Source organism: Sciurus vulgaris (genome assembly GCF_902686455.1).
Source record: "Sciurus vulgaris genome assembly, chromosome: 17".
Classification (NCBI taxonomy): domain Eukaryota; kingdom Metazoa; phylum Chordata; class Mammalia; order Rodentia; family Sciuridae; genus Sciurus; species Sciurus vulgaris.
Window position 1 is genome coordinate 71,727,506 of NC_136478.1, and position 17,973 is coordinate 71,745,478.

Below are 17,973 nucleotides of genomic sequence, written 5' to 3' on the forward strand. Positions count from 1 at the left end.
CGAGGCTTGAGGGACGTAGGTAAAGGGCTGATGCAGGGAGGCAAATGGCGGGGGGCGGGGGGAGCTTTCTGTGTGCCTCCCAGGGGGCCAATTAGCACATAGTTGGACCTGGGATGTAGGACAGGGACACATAGGTGGGGGTACAGAGAAAAGCGCTTGGAGATAACCAATTAAGGGACAAAGGCCTTGTTAAGGAGGCCAGGCCAGGAGCAAGTCAATCTCCACGATGAGTGTTGAGGACCCTTAATTGGAGTCAGGGGTGGGGGCAGCTGGAGAGCTGGCAGAGGAGGGGAGCCGGCCCTCGAAACGAGGGCTGGGACCTCGAGTGTGCGGCGAATGTCACATCAGCCACATCAGCCACCCACCACCAGGTCCCAGCTAGCAGGAAAGCGGCTTCTGGGTGCCGACCACCAAATCCTGAGGTCACACAGAGGTGTGAACAGGGAAGGGGAGAAGGTCAGGCGGGGAGCAAGGAGAAAACACAGGTCAGGTCCCCACAGGCATGGCACAGAAGGGTCCTCTGTGACAGGCCTCCGGTTAGGGGCCTCCAGGACCTTCCCTGTCTCAGGTTCTCCAGAGGCTCTGCCCCTGGGTGCCCCAGCAGCGCTGCCCTCCTGGGCCCCTCCCTCCCTGCCTCGACACGCCTTCCCTCCTTTCCTCCGCTGCTCCTGTCACCCAGGCACTCTCTGTCTCTGGAGTCTCAGTCTCTTCTCAGTGTCTACCTCTCAGGCCCAGAGGGGAGGCCCCAGGGCTGAGGGGAGTGGACTCCCATGTCTCTGGAGGATTGGAGGGCAGGAAGGGGCTGCTCCTACTCTGGCTGAGGCATGGCCTTTGCTAGCCCAGTTCCAGAAGTTGACTTGCATTCCCCAGCTGCAGGAGACAAGAGCAACATCTACGGGTAGCTCTGTCCCCACAGCCGCAGGAACACGCAGGGCTGCCATCCCCGGCTCTGCCCTGGGGATCCTCCACCAGGGGGCGCCAACGTCTCGGCGGTGCTGGGAGATGAGGCTCACGGTTCTGGGCTCAGAATTTGGCCCCTTCTGTGTCCCGCCACTGGTGAGACTCGCACCACTGACAGCCGACTTCATCCATGTTTGTCCAGGACCTGTGCTTCCACGTGCCGGTCAAGGATTTGCCAGGTTCTTTTCCCTATGCCAGCCCTCGTAATGGTGTCTGTGGTGACGGATTTAATCATTCAACAAGTCTGCCTCTCCTACGTTCAGAGATTGAGCATGCAACTGTCTGTCGCTGCAGGACGTAGGATGGAAGAACCCACAAACAAGCAATGAGAAAATGTCAGCTGGTGTGCGCTGTGGGTGTGTCAAGGTAGAGCACGGGATGCAGCACTGGCTGGGGGGCACTCGGTCTGGGGAGCCCGCTCTGAGGACGTGATGCCTGTCCTGTAGCCTGCATGCCAAATGTGTCGGATGGGGTTGGAATCTCACCTGAGGTCAGGGTCTTCTTCCAAGCTCACATGGCAGAGTTGGTTTCCACACATCTGTGGATTCCATGGAGGCTCACGTCCTTGAGGTCAGCAGGACAATCTCCGATGCCTCCCATCTCTGGCTTGTGGACACAGTCTTCAACGGCCCTGATTCCATCTGGTCCACCCAGGGCAGTCCAGAGCTAGGATCAATTGGAGTTCTTAGAGAAGTAGAATCTACTGTTTATCAACCTATCGATCAGTCCATCCAAATAGAAATGGATAGGTGGACATGCCAATGTAGACATATATCCAAAAAGAGATTTATTGTAAGATATTGGTTCATGTAGTTGTGGAGGCTGAGAAGTCTCCTGATATGCTTTCTCTCTTTTTTTTTTTTATTTTTAGTTGTGGATGGACACAATATTTTTATTTATTTATTTTCATGTGGTGCTGAGAATTGAACCCAGTGCCTCACATGTGCTAGGCAAGTGCTCTACCACTGAGCTACAACCCCAGTCCCTCTTTCTTTTCTTTTAATTAAGAGTAGGAAAGGTTTATTTTGAGCTCACAGTTTCGGAGGTTCAGTTCACGATTAGCCATCTCCATAGTTCTGGGTCCAAGATGAAGCAGAACATCATGGTGGAAGGTCATGGCAGGGGAAAGCAGCTTGGGACATACTAGCCAGGAAGCGGGTGAAGGGAAGCCCTCCTGATCTGTCTTCTGCAAGCTGGAGACCCAGGAAAGTTGGTGGTATTCAGTATATTTCATTTCCCACAAACTCAGTTATATGCAAACTTTGGTCTGAAAATCTTACATGGAAAATTCCAGAAACAAATCATTTGTGTGTCATTCTGAGTAGTGTGATGAAATCTCATGCCTTCTCCCTCCTGTCAGTGTACCCATCCACTGTATGTGCTGTCACTGGTTAACTGCTCAGTAGCCATCTCTGTTCTCAGACGAACTACATTAAAGTGCTTGAACTTCAGCAGCCCTTGTTTCTCCTAGTAATGGATCCAAAGCACAGGAGTTGTGATGCTGGTCATTCAGATACACCAAGGAGAAGCTGTAGTGCCTCCTTAAAGTGAAAAGGTGAACATTCTCAACTTAATAAAGGAAAAAGAATATGTAGTTTTGTTGTGTTTTAGTCAGCTTTTTTATCATTGTAACCAAAAGATCTGACAAGAACAACTAGAGAAGAAAAAGTTTATTTTGGCTCATGGTTTCAGAGGTCTTAGTTCACAGATGACTGATTCCTTAGCTCTGGACCCAAGGCGAGGCAGATCATCATGGCAGCAGAGCATGGTGGATGAAAGCAACTCAGACATGGCACCAGGAAGCAGAGAGAAAGTAAGTTCCATTCACCAGGGATAAAACATAACCCCAAAGGCACACAGCCAGTGACCTTCCTCTAGCTACACCTACATGGATTCCATGGCAGTTGCCTACAACTGCCACCCAGTTAGTCCATATCCGTGGATTGACTAATGGATCAGGTTATACCTCTCATGAGCTAATCGTTTCACTTCTGAAAATTCTTACATTGTCTCACACATGAGTTTTTTGGGGATACCTCATATCAAAACCATAACATTCTGCCCCTAACCCCTGAAAGCTCATGCCCATCTCACAATGCAAAATACATTTAGACCGTTTCCAAGAACCCTCATAGTCTTAACAGTCTCAGCATTGCCTAAAAGTACAAGTCCAAAGCCTCATCTGAGACTCAAGGCAAGTTAGATGAACAGATCAAAAGGAATTTACATTTATCCAATATATAATGACACAGAGTAAATATTTCTATTCCACAAGGGAGTATCAGAGGCACAGAAAGAAGGGACAGGACCAAAGCAAGACTGAAATCCAGCTGGACAAGCCAGTCCTGTAGCTCCATGTCCAGCTTCTGGGGCACATGGCGTGGTGATCTTCTCTCTAAAGGGCTGGTGTAGCTTCTATGGCTTTGCTGGTTGCAGCCCACCTGGATTCTCTCTTGGCTTGTCTCTGCTGGATTCCTGCAGCTTTCCTCTCCAGACATTCCACATTACTAGCATCTCTGAACCTCAGGGGTCTCCACTACAGCTTTGGCTTTCTTTTCACATCTTCACACATTGCTCTCTCAGAGGTTGCCTGCAGGTATTCCAACCCTGCTACACTTTGCCTGACCTCTTAGGCCTTCCTTTGAAATCTTGGTGGAAACCTCGGTGACACCCTAAGTCCAGTATTCTGCAAACACGGTTGATGCCAAGGTTTCTCATCATCCTGAGCAGTAGCCAAGCCTCCTGGGACCACAGCTGCTGCAGTCTCTCAGTGCCTGGGCAGCTGAGCATAGTAGAACAACTTCCTTGGCCCCCCGTGAGCAAGCAGGGCACCTCAATGGCCTCTTCTCAAAGGAATGTTTACTTCTATACCCTTAAGCCTAAGGTGGGTGTGGTCTTGCTAACTTTTGAGATGCCCTCAAACGTCTTTCCTACTGTTTCTGGGTAAAGCAGTTAGCACCTCTTTAGTGGCTGTAATCTCTTTTAACAAACACACTTTCCTGAGAACTAGTTTAGTCACACTTTTCTAACCAAACTGCAAGCTTTTCTGCTCTTCTTTCTGCTCCTGATTATTGTAGTAAACTTGGTCAAAAGCTGCCAGCAATCTCCAGGTCACTGCCTGAATGCTGTGCTGCCTTAAAATTTCCTCCGCCAGATTAATTAGTACATTATCTTTAAATTCAGCCCCATAAAAAAAATCTCAGGACATGGACAAAATGTAGACAACTTCTTTGCCAGAATGTAACACAAATGGCTTCTAGTCCAATTTCCAACAGAGCCCTCCTTCTCTTCTGAAACCTCACGAGCCCAGTCTTTACTGTCCACAGGCTTGTTGGCTCTTGAGCTCCCACCAGAACTGCCCATTTATCTCTGCTGACGACATTCTAAAGATTTTCCAGCTTGCATCTCTAAATTTTTCAAAATTCTTCCTCTCAAAAACCAGCTCCAAAGGCTTCTGAAGCACATGGTCAGCTTAGTCACAGCAACCATCCCACTTCTTTTTTTTTTATTTAATTAAGTTTTATTTTTCCAAATTTGCAGTTGATTGAACCTGTTCATGTGTCTTCACCAGCAGCTGGGGCATCTCCGCCCTTGGGATTCTGGTGTGACTTACTTGAGCTCTGTGCTTTGAACCCAGTTTGATAAGTCCTTTACTGAGGAGCTCCGGAAGGGCAGCCCTGGCCAGGGAACCTTGACTCTTCAGTCTCTCCGAGACCACAGCTGGGATGATAAGCTTACAGCTGGGAACTTCCTTACAGAGTTTGTCATAAACAGCTTTGTCAAATAAGACTCGATTGTCAAGCTTGTCCCGAACTTTGACTTTGGACCACTTCTTCTTTTCAGTTTGCCCTCAGATTTGTTCACTGGGTCCTTTTCTTTCTTGGCTGACTTTCTGTCATCTTTTTTCTTCTCATCATCCTTGGGCAGCATTGTGAAGCCTGGAGAGCAGCAGCAGCTCCCCACTTTTTTGAGGGGGGGTTGCTGAGGATTGAACCCAGGGCCATTCAACCACTAAGTCACATCCCCAGCCCTTTTTAAAATATTTTATTTAGAGACAGGGTCTCTCTAAGTTGCTTAGAGCCTCACTAAGATGCTGAAGCTGGCTTTGAACTCAAGATCCTCCTGCCTCAGCCTCCTGAGCCACTGGGATTACGAGCATGTGTACCTGGGTCCCCCACTTATTGATAGCAATTTCTATCTTAGTCAACTTTGCATTGCTGTGACCAAAAGATCTGAGGAGAACAACTTAGAGGAAGAAAAGTTTATTTTGGCCCACAGTTTCAGAGGTCTCAGTCCTCAGACAGCCAACTCCATAGCTTTGGGCCCAAGGTGAGGCAGAACATCATGGCAGAAGCATGTGGAGGAGAAAAGTAGCTCCAGACATGGAAATCAGAAACCGGGCAGGGAGAGGGAGTGCATGCTGCACTCACCAGGGGCAAATATAAACTCCAAAGACACACACCCAGACCCACCTTCTCCAGCCTCTCTCCACCTACAGTTACCAGTTAATCCATATCATTGGATTAATCCACAGATTAGGTCATATCTCTCTCATAATCTAAAAATTTCACCCCTGAAAATTACTGCATTGGCTCATACATGAGCTTTTGAGGGACACCACATATCTGAATCATAAGAGGTTACAAAGATTGCCAGGTACAGTGGCACATACCTGTAATCCCAGCAGCTGGGGAGGCTGAGGTAGGAGGATCATGAGTTCATAGCCAGCCTCAGGAAAAGTGAGGTGCTAAGCAACTCAGCGAGACCCTTTCTCTAAATAAAATACAAAATAGGGCTGGGGATGCGACTCAGTGGCCCTGAGTTCAATCCCTGGTACCCCCGCAAAAAAGAGGTTACAAAGATCTATTGTAAGAACAATTTTTTACCTATGAAAATGTGAAGAAAGGCAAAGAAATTTGTGCAAGTTTTGCTGTCACACCTCAAATTGCCAAAGTTATGGCATGATGTGAGGTACATGCTTATTTAAGATGGAAAAGGCATTAAATGTCAGGCATGGTGGTGCAAGCCTGTAATCCCAACAACTTGGGAGGCTGGGGCAGGAGCATCATAAATTTGAGGCTAGCCTGGGCAATGTAGCAAGAACCTGTCTCAAATAAAAGGGGCCAGGGATGTAGCTCAGTGGTAGAGCGCTCATAGGTTCAATCCCTAGTATCCCCCACCCAACACAAAAGGTATTAAGTCTGTGTATGTATAGGGAAAAAAGCATATGAAAGGTTTGGTATTATTCTGTTTCAGACATCCACTGGAGGATTCTTGGAACATGTTTCTTATAGTTGGAAGGCCTAAGAACCAGGAGCAGATCAATGATCCAGCTCAACCCCTTGGCAGAGATGAAATTCCACCTCCTCTGCAGGTTGTCTGAGGTCTGCCCATTGTGGAAAAGGCTGCTGGCCTTACTTGGCATGCCAATCAATGTCTCTGGAAACACCCACAATGATTAACCAGTTATCCTTTGGCCCAGTCAAAAAGACACATGAAATTGGCCATCACATTTCCCTTTGATTAACTTGAAGTCAATTGATTGGGAGCCTTAATTACATCTGCCTGGATCCCTCTGCCTGTGCCACAGCAGATGACATCATATCATAGGCATAACTATATGAATCCAAGGGCATGGGTCTCTGGGGATCATCACAGGAGTGGTGACCACTGTTACAGAAGGAATTCTGCATATACCTGCCTCAGTCCACTTTTTCATAGTATTTAAAACAGAGGAGAGTGCTTTCCCTGTGCAAGACCTGTGAGAACCTGATACGGATTGGTCTGGGGTCTGGGCACCTCAGGACTGGAATGGGTAGTGAAGATTTTGGGTTATCTTATCTATGTCAGTTTTCTTGTAGGCACACGGGATTCAATGATGCCTTTGCAGGGCTAACAGAGGGGTCTACATACAAGGGTTCAAAAGCAAGTCAAGCACAGAACTGATGTGGGATGAGGTGATAATGTCCCAAGACTACTTTTTGGCTTGGAGAATGCTGGACCCGGGGCTCACATGAGCTTCCTCCCATCCTTGGTTCCAAGAGGTTGTACCGTGGTTTTTAAGACAAACTTATTTAATGTGCGTTACAGTCAGTTGCTCAAGGCCTCTTCTAGACCTTTACTTACCTTCCACTCCAAAGCAGAGAATGCTGAGGGCAAAGCCTGTCCCAGCTCCCTTGTTAACACCTCTGGGTAGGTAGGTAAAAGGGGCTGAGTTGAGGGCTCTTTTCACCACGGCAGGAATCCTCCGGTGGCAGGGCCTACCCTCCACATCCACTTCCCCAACCCAGCCCTCAGCCTCCATTATTTTTTTTGACGGGTGCCTCAAAAGCTAAAGTAAAAGGAATGTTTGGGCTGAGCTGGATGTCAAGGATTTTACATGCAGGAATGCCCTGCAGACATAGCCCAGACCCTGCAGGGCAAGCGAGGGTCTAAATCGCTCAGAGTTCCAGGCCTGGCAACCTTGGGAGGCACCGGCTGTCATAAGGAATGTGAGTGTATTTGGTGCTACTCGATCTAGCAGGTAGAGGTTCGGGCTTCTGCTCACCACCCAACGCACAGGACCGCCCACAGCAAGAATGACCCAAGCCAGTCACTAGTGCCCTGGTTGTGACACCCTGCTGTTGGACGAGTGGCGCTGGGGCAGATCGAGCTTCCCCAAGGTCAGGAGGGTAAGAGACTCGGCCTCGGTTTCCCCGCCGGAGCGCCCACGCCAGCGGCGAGTGGGCCGGCTTCCTAAGAGCGCTGCCCGAACCGTTTCGGGGCACCGCAGGACGCAACGCGCTGCTCTGGCAGCGCTTCGCAGCCAGCCCTTCTCCACCCGCTCCCGCAGCGCCAAGGCCGCGGCCGGGGGGCGGGGCCAGGCGCGGCGCGTGCGTCATGACGCACGACGCGAGTCGGGGTTTGTGTGCGCAGGAGGCCGCTGATAAAGGTTGGGTGCCTCGCGCCGGGGGCCGTCGGGAGGGAGCGCGCCCCCGCCCCTCCCCGGCCCCCGCTGCTGCGGCGCCGTGCCGGGCCCCCCTTCCCGTCGGCCCCCGCGGGGAGCTTCTGGGCCTCCCGCCTCGTCCTCCGGACCGGGGCCGCAGGTGAGAGACCGGAGGGCGGGGTGGGGGAGGGGCCGGAGGGCGGAGTCGTTTGGGAAACGGCGAGCGTGAAACCGGAAGGGGCGCCTTAAAGGGAAGGTCCCTATTTAGCCTCCGACTTTTGTTCGTTGGGCCGGCCCAGCCCTCTTAAAGGTTAAGGGGATGCGCATAGAGGGTGGGGTAGGATTTACATTTTCTAAAGTTTCCCGCCTTTCCCCCCCCAACTCTGTTAGAAGGAAATTGTCTAATTAAAGTCCAGTGACAGTTTCTCAGACATTCAAGGTAAAACTCCATAATCCTGGTGGCTTCAAATTAATCCGTAGTTTACTGAACAAAGGTGGAGGTGGGCTTGCTGCAAAAGCAGATTCTTAAAGGGGAAGTCCAGACTATTGGAGGGGAGTGGTCTAGTCTTTTAAAAGGCACGCTCTCTGATTGCTAAGGTGGATCCTTGTTCCTCCAGAGCGTGGGCATTTCGCGTTTAAGAGGCGATGTCTGGCTTCTCAAATGCATACACAGCTTCTTGGGATCCTCAGTCCCTTAACAGGACCTGCTTACAGTTTAAGTTGCAGTTTAAGACCTCCGCCTTTTTAAATTGAATCCAGGGGTGCTCTATCACTGAGCCGCATCCCCAGACCTTTTCTGCTTTTTATTTTTTGAAACAGAGTTTTGTAAGTTGCCCAAGGTTAGCCTCAAATTCGGCATCCTCCTGCCTTAGCCTCCTGAGTCGCTGGGATTACAGGCCATCTCCATGCCCAGTTGACATTCATCTTTTTAAAAGTAGATCCATATAACCTGTCCAAAGGAAATACTCAGCCTTCGTTCACATAACATATGGTGACTGAGCACATACTGCCAGATAGACGTTAGGGCAGAAAGTGGAGTACAACAGTGAACAAGACAAAGGCCCCTATTTTCATGGCTTGGCATTCTGGCATGGGTAGGCAGAATAAAACAGGAAGCCCCAAGCACTCTATAGCCACGGTTGTCAGTTGGGAGGCAGGGTGATACTGCTCCCCTGGGTGACACTGCAGCAAAGACAGAGGTGCAGGAGTGAGCTTTGTAAACAGTGTAGAGGAGGGCTTAATAGATAAGGGTCCCTTAGGCTGTTACAGCTGCAGGGTGTGGTCACCACTAGCCTCTAGTGGGGTGAAATCAGGAACCAGGCTGAGCACAGGATGCACAGGACTGTGCTCTTTGGCAAATGGTGCAACCCCGACTCTACTGCTGAGGTTGAGAAACGCTGCCTGCCTAGTACTGAGAAGGTGATAAACGCTCTAGAGGGAAAATGGGTAGGGGGAGAACATGCGGAGAGTTGAAAGGATTGCAGATTTAAATAGGGCAACTGGAGAAGGCCTTATGGAGGGGATTTCAGTGAGGACTTGGAGGCGAGGGAATGAACTGAGGATGTTGGAGGGAGTGGTTCTAGGCAGGGGCTAGGAGATGGGCGCAGCCTGCCTCTCCTGGTTGACAAGCTGGAGGGACAGGAATGGAGGTCTGAAGCAATCGGGGGACCCCAGGTTGTGGGAAGTCTGCAGGCTCTTGTAAGGGATTTGTTTTCTGCTCTGATGTGGGGATCTGCAGGAGGTGTTTGAGCAGAGGAATGAAATGCCCAGTCTTCTCTGTTGATAGGCTCCTTTAGCTGTGGTGTTGGGAATGAACTGGGTAGGATGGCAAGAGTGCAGATGTGGCGGTCTGCCCAGGAGAGAGATGGTGGTGCGTGCACAAAAGTGGGGTTTGTGAGAAGTGGCCACGTTCTGACTCGGTTCTCACTGGAGCACAAGAATCTGCTGACGGGTTGATTATGCAGAATGAGATGGCAGGGGGAGAGGGAGAGGTGAGGAGGACCCAAGGCCTGAAGAATAGCGCTCCCGTTTTCAGAGAAGACTATGGGTTGAGTAGGATATTTAGTTTCTAATTTGGGGGTGGCACAGGAGGAAAAAGCTGGATTAGGTTTTGGTTATGTTAACTTTGAGGTGTCTATTAGACGTCCAAATTGCACAGTCGAGCTGGGTGAGGTGTTTGCACCTGTAATCCCAGCTACTTGGGAGGCTGATGCAGGAGGATCAGCCTGGGGAACATAGTGAGACTCTGTCTCAGTAAAATTTAAAAGGGCCTGGGAATGTAGCCCAGTGTAGAGCACTTGCCTACTGTGTCCGATGCCCTGGGTTCCATTCACAGCTGGCACAGTCCAGCAGGGGATGTGGAGCAGTGGAGTCTCAGGCAGAGTACATGTTTGGAGTCTTGTGTTCTAGGGTGTGAAGTCACTAGGGAGTGAGCGCTCCTAGGGAGAGGGCAGAGAGGGAGCAGCAGGGCTAGACTGAGCCCCAGTCTCCCACACATAGAAGTCAGGGGGACAAGCAGGAACCAGACTAGGGACTGAGACAGTGACAGGTGAAGGAGAAGAGCCAGTCGCCTGGTTGAAGAAAGGAGTGGAACCATTGAGGACTGAGCACCAAGATTTAGCAGCAGGGAGCGTGGCTGGAGGGGACAGGGCAAGTAGGTGACAAAAGTGGGTTGAGGTGGAGAGCACAGGCCCTGCTGATGGGGAGAGCTCGCTGCTACAGAGAAGAAAGGCTGGAGAGAAGAAAGGCTGGGGCTGGAGTGGGAAGGGGGGCGAAGAACTTTTTGTCTCTCTAAAAAGATGGGAGGCATGGTTTGTGTCATGCTGACAGGCATGGTCCTGGAGAGAGGAAAGCTCCAGAATGCAGTGGAAGTTCAGAGCCCATTAGCACAGGACGGGGCTGATGGGACCCATAGTGCAGTTTCTCAGCCCGACATTTGGACTGGATTCATTTTGGACTGGACCCATCTTTGCTGTGAGCATTGCCCTGTGCATTTTAGGGTGTTGAGAAGCATCTAGACCTCCCAACCCACTGAATGCCAGTAGCACTTGCCCCTCTGGTTGACTGACAGGCAACAGTGTCTCCACGCATCACTAGATGTCTGGTGGTACGAGGACATTTGCCCCAGTTGAGAGCCTCTGGTGTGGTGGCTGGAAGGAGAAGACATTCTCTTGGTGCCTAGTATGATGGATGGCAAGGGAAGGAGGTGCTGGAGACTTCAGGAGAAAGGGAACGTGCCAGCGAGTCATCTGGGGTTGTGCACGAACCAGAGTAAAGTGGTGTGAGTTAGAGAGGGGTTTTCAGTCGTGGACAGGAGTGCACAGTGGGAGAGCCCCTGAGCTTTGGGTGTGCAAGTGACTGCAGTGGTCTTCAGTGACACACCCTTGGGTAAGGGCAGAAGTGTGGAAGAGGATGGATGGAGGATCCAGAGCCTGCAGGATCAAGATATCTTAGATCTGTGGGGCTGGAGACTTGGGGAACCAAGAGGGCATGAACTTGAAGTCTGGGTGGTGGTGGGGTGGGAGGTTTAGGCTCAGATCTCCGAGGGGCTTGAGAGTGAATGGTTCGGGTATGGCAGGAAGAGCCAGTTGAAGTGGAGTGGACAAGGGGAGAGGCCAGGCTGCCCCCAAGGGCACTGCCGAGTTAGAGGGTGCCAGAGTAGGCCGAAGGCACTGCTCAGCCTTCCCAGACCCCTTTGGCCTCCTGGAGGAGTTGGCCAGCATCCTAGGAGGTGGCTGATTTATTCCAGTTTGCGGGGAAGTTTTAGAACCCTAAGTCTCGCACCCCAGGGACCCCCTTACTCCTCTTTCAGTCTCAGGTAAAACGTGGGCCATTTGTAAACCCTAATCCTAAGGAAGGCCCTCTGCAGTGTAGGTGACCCAGGGAGGCAACCCCTGCCCCTTAAAAGTTCAGTACCTACCCACTCTGATCCGGAATCCCTCCGCCAGGTGTGATGGTTGGCTCCCACGCGGACATGGCGCCTGCCTCTACCGCAGACGGGGCCGGGGAGAAGCCCGGCCCCGCGGCACCTGCCCCTGCGGCCCAGTATGAGTGTGGGGAGTGTGGCAAGTCATTCCGGTGGTCGTCTCGGCTCCTGCACCATCAGCGCACGCACACAGGCGAGCGGCCCTACAAGTGCCCAGACTGCCCCAAGGCCTTCAAAGGCTCCTCAGCCCTGCTGTACCACCAGCGGGGCCACACGGGCGAGCGGCCCTACCAGTGCCCCGACTGCCCCAAGGCCTTCAAGCGCTCCTCGCTGCTGCAGATCCACCGCAGCGTGCACACCGGCCTGCGGGCCTTCACCTGTGGCCAGTGCGGCCTGGCCTTCAAGTGGTCGTCCCACTACCAGTACCACCTGCGACAGCACACGGGTGAGCGGCCCTACCCGTGCCCCGACTGCCCCAAGGCCTTCAAGAACTCATCTAGCCTGCGGCGCCACCGGCACGTGCACACTGGCGAGCGACCTTACACCTGCGGCGTGTGCGGCAAGAGCTTCACGCAGAGCACCAACCTGCGGCAGCACCAGCGCGTGCACACGGGCGAGCGGCCTTTCCGCTGCCCGCTCTGCCCCAAGACCTTCACCCACTCCTCCAACCTGCTGCTGCACCAGCGCACCCACGGCCCCGCCCCCGCCCCGGGCGCCGCCGCCCCCGCCCCGCCCCCCACGCCTAGTGAACCCTGCGGGGGCAGCAAGGTTTTGGTCTCTGACGCTTACCTGCAGCGCCACCTGCCGTCCGGCAGCCCGCCTGCGCCCCCCGCCCCGCCGCCCCAGCCTCCGCCGGTGGTGCCGGAGTTGTTTCTGGCGGCGGCCGAGACCACGGTGGAGCTGGTGTACCGCTGCGATGGCTGTGAGCAGGGCTTTGGCAGCGAGGAGCTGCTCCTGGAGCACCAGCCGTGCCCAGGGCCCGCCGCCCAGCCCCAGGACGCTCCCGCCGAGACGCCCCCGGATGCGCCCCCCGCGTCCTTGTCTCTGCCGTCCCCTCTGCCGCAGCCCCTTCCTGCCGCCGCCCCCGGCTTTGCTTGCCTCCCCTGCGGAAAGTCCTTCCGCACGGTGGCAGGCCTCTCCCGCCACCAGCACAGCCATGGGGCAGCTGTCGGGCAGGCGTTCCGCTGCGGCAGCTGCGACGGTGCCTTCCCGCAGCTGGCCAGCCTCTTGGCGCATCAGCAGTGCCACGTGGAAGAGGCGGCGGCTGGGCGCCCACCCCCGCAGGCTGAGGTTGCCGAGGTCACCTGTCCCCAGGAGCCTATGGCCTCTGCCGCTCCTGCCCCGCCACCTCCCCCGCCTGCTCCGGCTTCTGTAGAGCGGCCATATAAATGTGCAGAGTGCGGCAAGGCCTTCAAGGGCTCCTCAGGGCTGCGGTACCACCTGCGGGACCACACCGGGGAGCGACCCTACCAGTGCGGCGAGTGCGGCAAGGCCTTCAAGCGCTCCTCGCTGCTGGCCATCCACCAGCGCGTGCACACGGGCCTGCGGGCCTTCACCTGTGGCCAGTGTGGCCTCACCTTCAAGTGGTCATCTCACTACCAGTACCACCTGCGGCTACACTCAGGCGAGCGGCCCTATGCCTGCAGCGAGTGTGGAAAGGCCTTCCGTAACACTTCGTGCCTGCGGCGCCACCGGCACGTGCACACTGGCGAGCGGCCCCACGCCTGCAGCGTGTGCGGCAAGAGCTTCGCCCAGACCTCCAACCTGCGGCAGCACCAGCGCGTGCACACGGGCGAGAGGCCTTTCCGCTGCCCTCTTTGCCCCAAGACCTTCACCCACTCCTCCAACCTGCTGCTGCACCAGCGCACCCACTCAGCCGAGCGACCCTTTGCCTGCCCCATTTGCGGTCGCGGCTTCGTCATGGCCGCCTATCTGCAGCGACATCTGAGGACGCACGCCCCAGCCAACACCGCCTCAGCTTCGGGCACCACAGCCTCCGCAGCTGCAGGCTCCCAGCCCCCAGCCCCGCTGGCCGCAGCTCCGGCCTCACTGGCCACCCAAGATGTCCACGTTCTCCCTCACCTCCAAGCCACGCTTTCCCTCGAGGTGGGTGGGGGCACAGCCCAGGCACCGCCCCCGGGCCCAGCGGCCCCCAACTCCCAGACGTTTCTCCTGGTGCAGACTGCCCAGGGTCTCCAGCTGATCCCTAGCAGTGTCCAGCCCCCGACCCCTCCGCCCCCACCTGCACCCGCTAAACTCATCCTGCTGCCTTCCTCCAGTACTGGAAGTGGGGGCAGCCGGGCAAGGCAGTGTCCTCGGGCAGCAGGGAAAGGTGGTCCTGGGGCAGGGGTAGTCTGGCTGCCAGGCCCTGGGAGTCTAGGGGTACAGGGAGGGAGTGGAGCAGGGACCAGCGGGGGAGGGCAGAGCCTCATTGTCCTGCAGAATGTAGGGGGTGGGGAAGCAGGACCCCAGGAAGTGAGTGGGGTCCAGCTTCAGCCAGCACAGGAAGTGACCACGGTCCAGCTCCAGCCTGCACAGGAAGTGACTACGGTCCAGCTTCAGCCAGCACAGGAAGTGACCACAGTCCAGCTCCAACCCCTGGCAGGCCAGCTCTCGAATTCCAGTGGGGCAACTGTGGCTGGTGAGGCCTCCAACCTGCTGGTGGTTCAGAGTGGGGCAGCTGAGGAATTGCTCACCGGGCCAGGTCCTGGGGAGGCAGGGGATAGTGAGGCCAGCACTGGTGTGGTCCAGGATGTCCTCTTTGAGACGCTGCAGACCGATGAAGGGTTGCAGAGCGTGTTGGTGCTCAGCGGAGCAGATGGGGAGCAGACCCGACTCTGTGTGCAGGAGCTCGAAACCCTTCCCCCCGGACTGACAGAGCCACCTGCCCCTGGCCCGCCAGGGCAGAAACTCCTTATCATCCGCAGCGCCCCGGCCACTGAGCTGCTGGAGAACAGCGGTGTTGCGGGAGGCACTGCCACACTGCAACTTCTGGCCCCGCCGCCACCTGGCCCAGTCTCTGCCCCCACGGGGATACCTGCGGTTCCCCCCTCCCAGATGGTACAAGTGGTTCCCACAGGAGCTGGACCTGGGGTCATGACCTCCCAGGGCCTGCCCTCTATCCAGATTGTGCAGACTCTACCAGCAGTCCAACTGGTGCACACGTTCTGAGGAGACTCGCCGACCCTTCTTGTCCACCCCATCCAAAGACTCTTACTAATTGTCCTTGACTGAGCTGGGGTTAGCCCCAGGAGAAGGGGTCTGTAGGCTGGGCTTGCTAATAAAAGACCCAAGTCTCCTCTGTTTTGTTTTCTTGGGGCGGGGTCAAGAGAAAGGGAGCAGACGGGGCTATGGCCTCCACCTGGGATCTTGGCGTGTGCTCGAGCTTCCTAACTTTCAGGATCGCTTGCTTTGCATCGTGGGACCAGCCACTGTTCTTTGTGCAGCTCTTCCCCTGTTCATTGAAAGGGGGCTTGACGGCGATGCGACAGTCGGTCTCTAGCAGAGAGGCATTGGAATCAGAATCCTGGTTCTGCCTCTTGTTTGCTGGATGTCACTCTATCCCTCTCCTCTGAAAAACGGATGGGGGTGGATTCTGAAGGGCACTGTCAGGGCGCGGGGGGCGCGTTGAGGTGGGGGTCCCTAGGGATCCCTAGGGATGGGATGCTGAGTGCGGCTCTGACCCCACCCGCAAAGGCTCCTGCGCCAATGGGAATCGATGGCACTCGCGTCGCGGTCTCCTCCCGCGCTCTTGTCGCTTAGCAACGAGGGACGGTGTTGTGAAGGGAACTGTGCTAACGCTCCGGGGTCAGTAAGTACCTCTCCAGTCCCTCGCCTCGGTACTCCCGCCCCCTCTCTGCCGGCCTCTACTCCCGTTCGCCCCCAGGTTCCCTGTTGTTCCTTCTCTAGGGTCGGAGAGGTCGCCCCCGCCCACCTCCAGCCAGGTCCCGGCTCCCTGCCGGGGTCCCACCCTAGCGCACACGGTTCCCCCGCCGCCCTCCCCCTCAACGCCGGGGACGCTTGGCAACAGTTGCTGAGGCCGGGAGCGGGCGCCGCCCCGCCCCCGCCGAGCGCGGGTGTGGACGTCACTTCCGCCGCCGACCCCCTCCTGACCCTGCTCCCCCAGCACCTTGTCTAGGGATCCGAGCGACCGGTGGAGGTGCTCGCAGGGCCTTGGCGCTGCGCGGGGCGAGGGGCGCGGGGCGGGGCGGGGCGGGGAAGCGCGGCCCCTTCTGCAGTGAGTTGGGAGGGTGTTCGTAGACCCCCGGGGCAGCACTGGCGCCTGGGAGGGACCTGAACTGCCAGGTGTTGGCGTCCACAGCATGTGTAGGGCCAGATCGATGACCACGGGGAGGGGGTCCAGGGAGACTAGGAAGGTCACTGGGTACGGAGGGCCTGTCCTGCCACAGCCTTCGCTCAGGGAACCCAGGGGTCCTCGGTACCCTATTTGGAAATTGCCGCTACTGCTCGCCGCTCTGGAGGCTTTGGGGACAGGCGCCCACCTGGTACTGACCTACTTGTGTTTCCAGCAGGTGCACTACGCCAGCTCCCTTCTGGGGGCGGCGGCCTGGGGGCTGCCATGGCCCCCAGCCACCTGTCTGTGCGGGAGATGAGGGAGGATGAGAAACCCCTGGTGCTGGAGATGCTGAAGGTGAGAGGTGTGAGGGCCGGGGAAGCGGGCTCCGCCACCCGCCTGAGCCGGCCGTGGCCCTGGGGAGATCCCCTAAGCTGCTTGTGCCCTTTCCTCCAGTGCCTTCTCCCTGTCTGGCCTCTGCTGCCCTGGCTTGAGCAGATGGAGGGTCGTGGGCTGGGTGCCCTGGGGGCACCACAGCACCAACTCTCAGTCTCCGCTGCCCCTGCCTCCCACCCCAGACTCTCCTGAGCAGAGCCCATGCCTGTTCCCCACTCTGTTCTGGCCTCCTTGTCCTTCAAGAGTACCTCCCTGAAGCCTCACTCCGGAGTCTCCACTGGATCGGGTTCCCCACACCTCTGCGTTCAGTGGCCATCATCTGTCCATCCTCCCGTCCCTCATCCATTCATTCACACCCGTGTGCCCACCCCATCAGCTGCCTGCCTGCCCCATCGGGGAGCCCCCACTCTGGCCCTGGACAGGTCCACCTCTGTTTCTAGTCCTGGGGGCTCTAACGTTTTGGATGGCTGAGCCCCACCCCCTGCCCACAGGCTGGCGTAAAGGACACAGAAAACCGCGTGGCCCTCCATGCTTTGACAAGGCCACCGGCCCTTCTCCTCCTGGCGGCGGCCAGCAGCGGCCTGCGCTTCGTCCTGGCCTCCTTCGCCCTGGCCCTCCTGCTGCCGGTGTTCCTGGCTGTGGCCGCAGTGAAGCTAGGCCTGCGAGCCTGGTGGGGCTCTCTGCCTCCGCCGGGCGGCCTAGGGGGGCCCTGGGTGGCTGTGAGGGGCTCTGGCGATGTGTGCGGGGTCCTGGCCCTCGCCCCCGGCACCAATGCAGGCGATGGAGCCCGGGTCACCCGCCTCTCTGTCTCACGCTGGCACCGCCGCAGGGGAGTGGGTAGGCGGCTCCTGGCCTTTGCTGAGTCTCGGGCTCGAGCCTGGGCAGGGGGCATGGGGGAGCCCCGGGCTCGGCTCGTGGTCCCAGTGGCTGTGGCCGCCTGGGGGGTGGCAGGGTTGCTGGAGGGCTGTGGCTACCAGGCCGAGGGGGGCTGGGGCTGCATGGGCTACACGCTGGTGAGGGAGTTCAGCAAAGACCTGTGACCGCGGACGGGAGGGGGGCGGGGGGCGGGGAAGAGCCCCTGACAAGCTCCTACTGGGCGGGCACCAACACAGCCACGCCCCAGTGACCCCCAGCAGAGGCCTGCCGAGGACCCCAGGCCCAGACACCCACCCTTCCACCTGCCCACCGGTGCTCAGTGTGGAACAAATCCCTCTCCCCTTGTGGCTAGAGGTGCTGTCAGAGGTCAACCTGTCAGTCCCCTGCCTCAGATCCTGCCTGCACTGAGAAACCTCCCTGGTCTGTCTGCAGAGCCCGTGCTGTCTGTGCTGCTGGCCCGGGAGAGAGCGGCCCTGAGTTAGGACTCAGGCAGGGTGCCCCGAGGAGACCTCCCTGGGAAAGGCGGCCGGTGGGCACAGGGCCTCCAGTCCGTCTGGTTTTTACGGTTTGTTAATAAAGACTGGAACTGCTGTGTGC

At 56.3% G+C, this 17,973-nt stretch overlaps 2 protein-coding genes and 1 pseudogene across 9 annotated transcripts; 2 read left to right on the plus strand and 1 right to left on the minus strand.

The window, feature by feature from the left end:
• Nucleotides 1-1,359: 1,359 nt before the first annotated feature.
• Nucleotides 1,360-7,815, minus strand: LOC306648096 (small ribosomal subunit protein eS25-like; annotated as a pseudogene). The gene has a single exon. The product of its transcript is annotated as a small ribosomal subunit protein eS25-like (transcript).
• Nucleotides 7,816-7,926: 111 nt separating this feature from the next.
• NAT14 (N-acetyltransferase 14 (putative)) lies at nt 7,927-17,966 on the plus strand. Of its 7 annotated transcripts, none has more exons than XM_079117835.1 (3): nt 7,927-8,045; nt 16,340-16,461; nt 16,992-17,966. In XM_079117835.1, the coding sequence occupies exons 2-3, from the start codon at nt 16,390-16,392 to the stop codon at nt 17,538-17,540; spliced, it is 621 nt and encodes a 206-aa protein (XP_078973961.1). In that variant the 5' UTR covers nt 7,927-8,045; nt 16,340-16,389; the 3' UTR covers nt 17,541-17,966. The 7 variants fall into 7 exon arrangements, with proteins under 7 accessions (XP_078973961.1, XP_078973957.1, XP_078973959.1 ...); XM_079117831.1 differs by lacking the exon at nt 7,927-8,045 and adding an exon at nt 15,507-15,621; XM_079117833.1 differs by lacking the exon at nt 7,927-8,045 and adding an exon at nt 15,521-15,621 and having other exon boundaries at nt 16,343-16,461.
• Nucleotides 11,859-14,981, plus strand: ZNF628 (zinc finger protein 628; the record flags this gene model as incomplete). Its single annotated transcript, XM_079118738.1, has 2 exons — nt 11,859-12,509; nt 12,606-14,981. The coding sequence occupies 2 exons, from the start codon at nt 11,859-11,861 to the stop codon at nt 14,979-14,981; spliced, it is 3,027 nt and encodes a 1,008-aa protein (XP_078974864.1).
• Nucleotides 17,967-17,973: the final 7 nt, after the last annotated feature.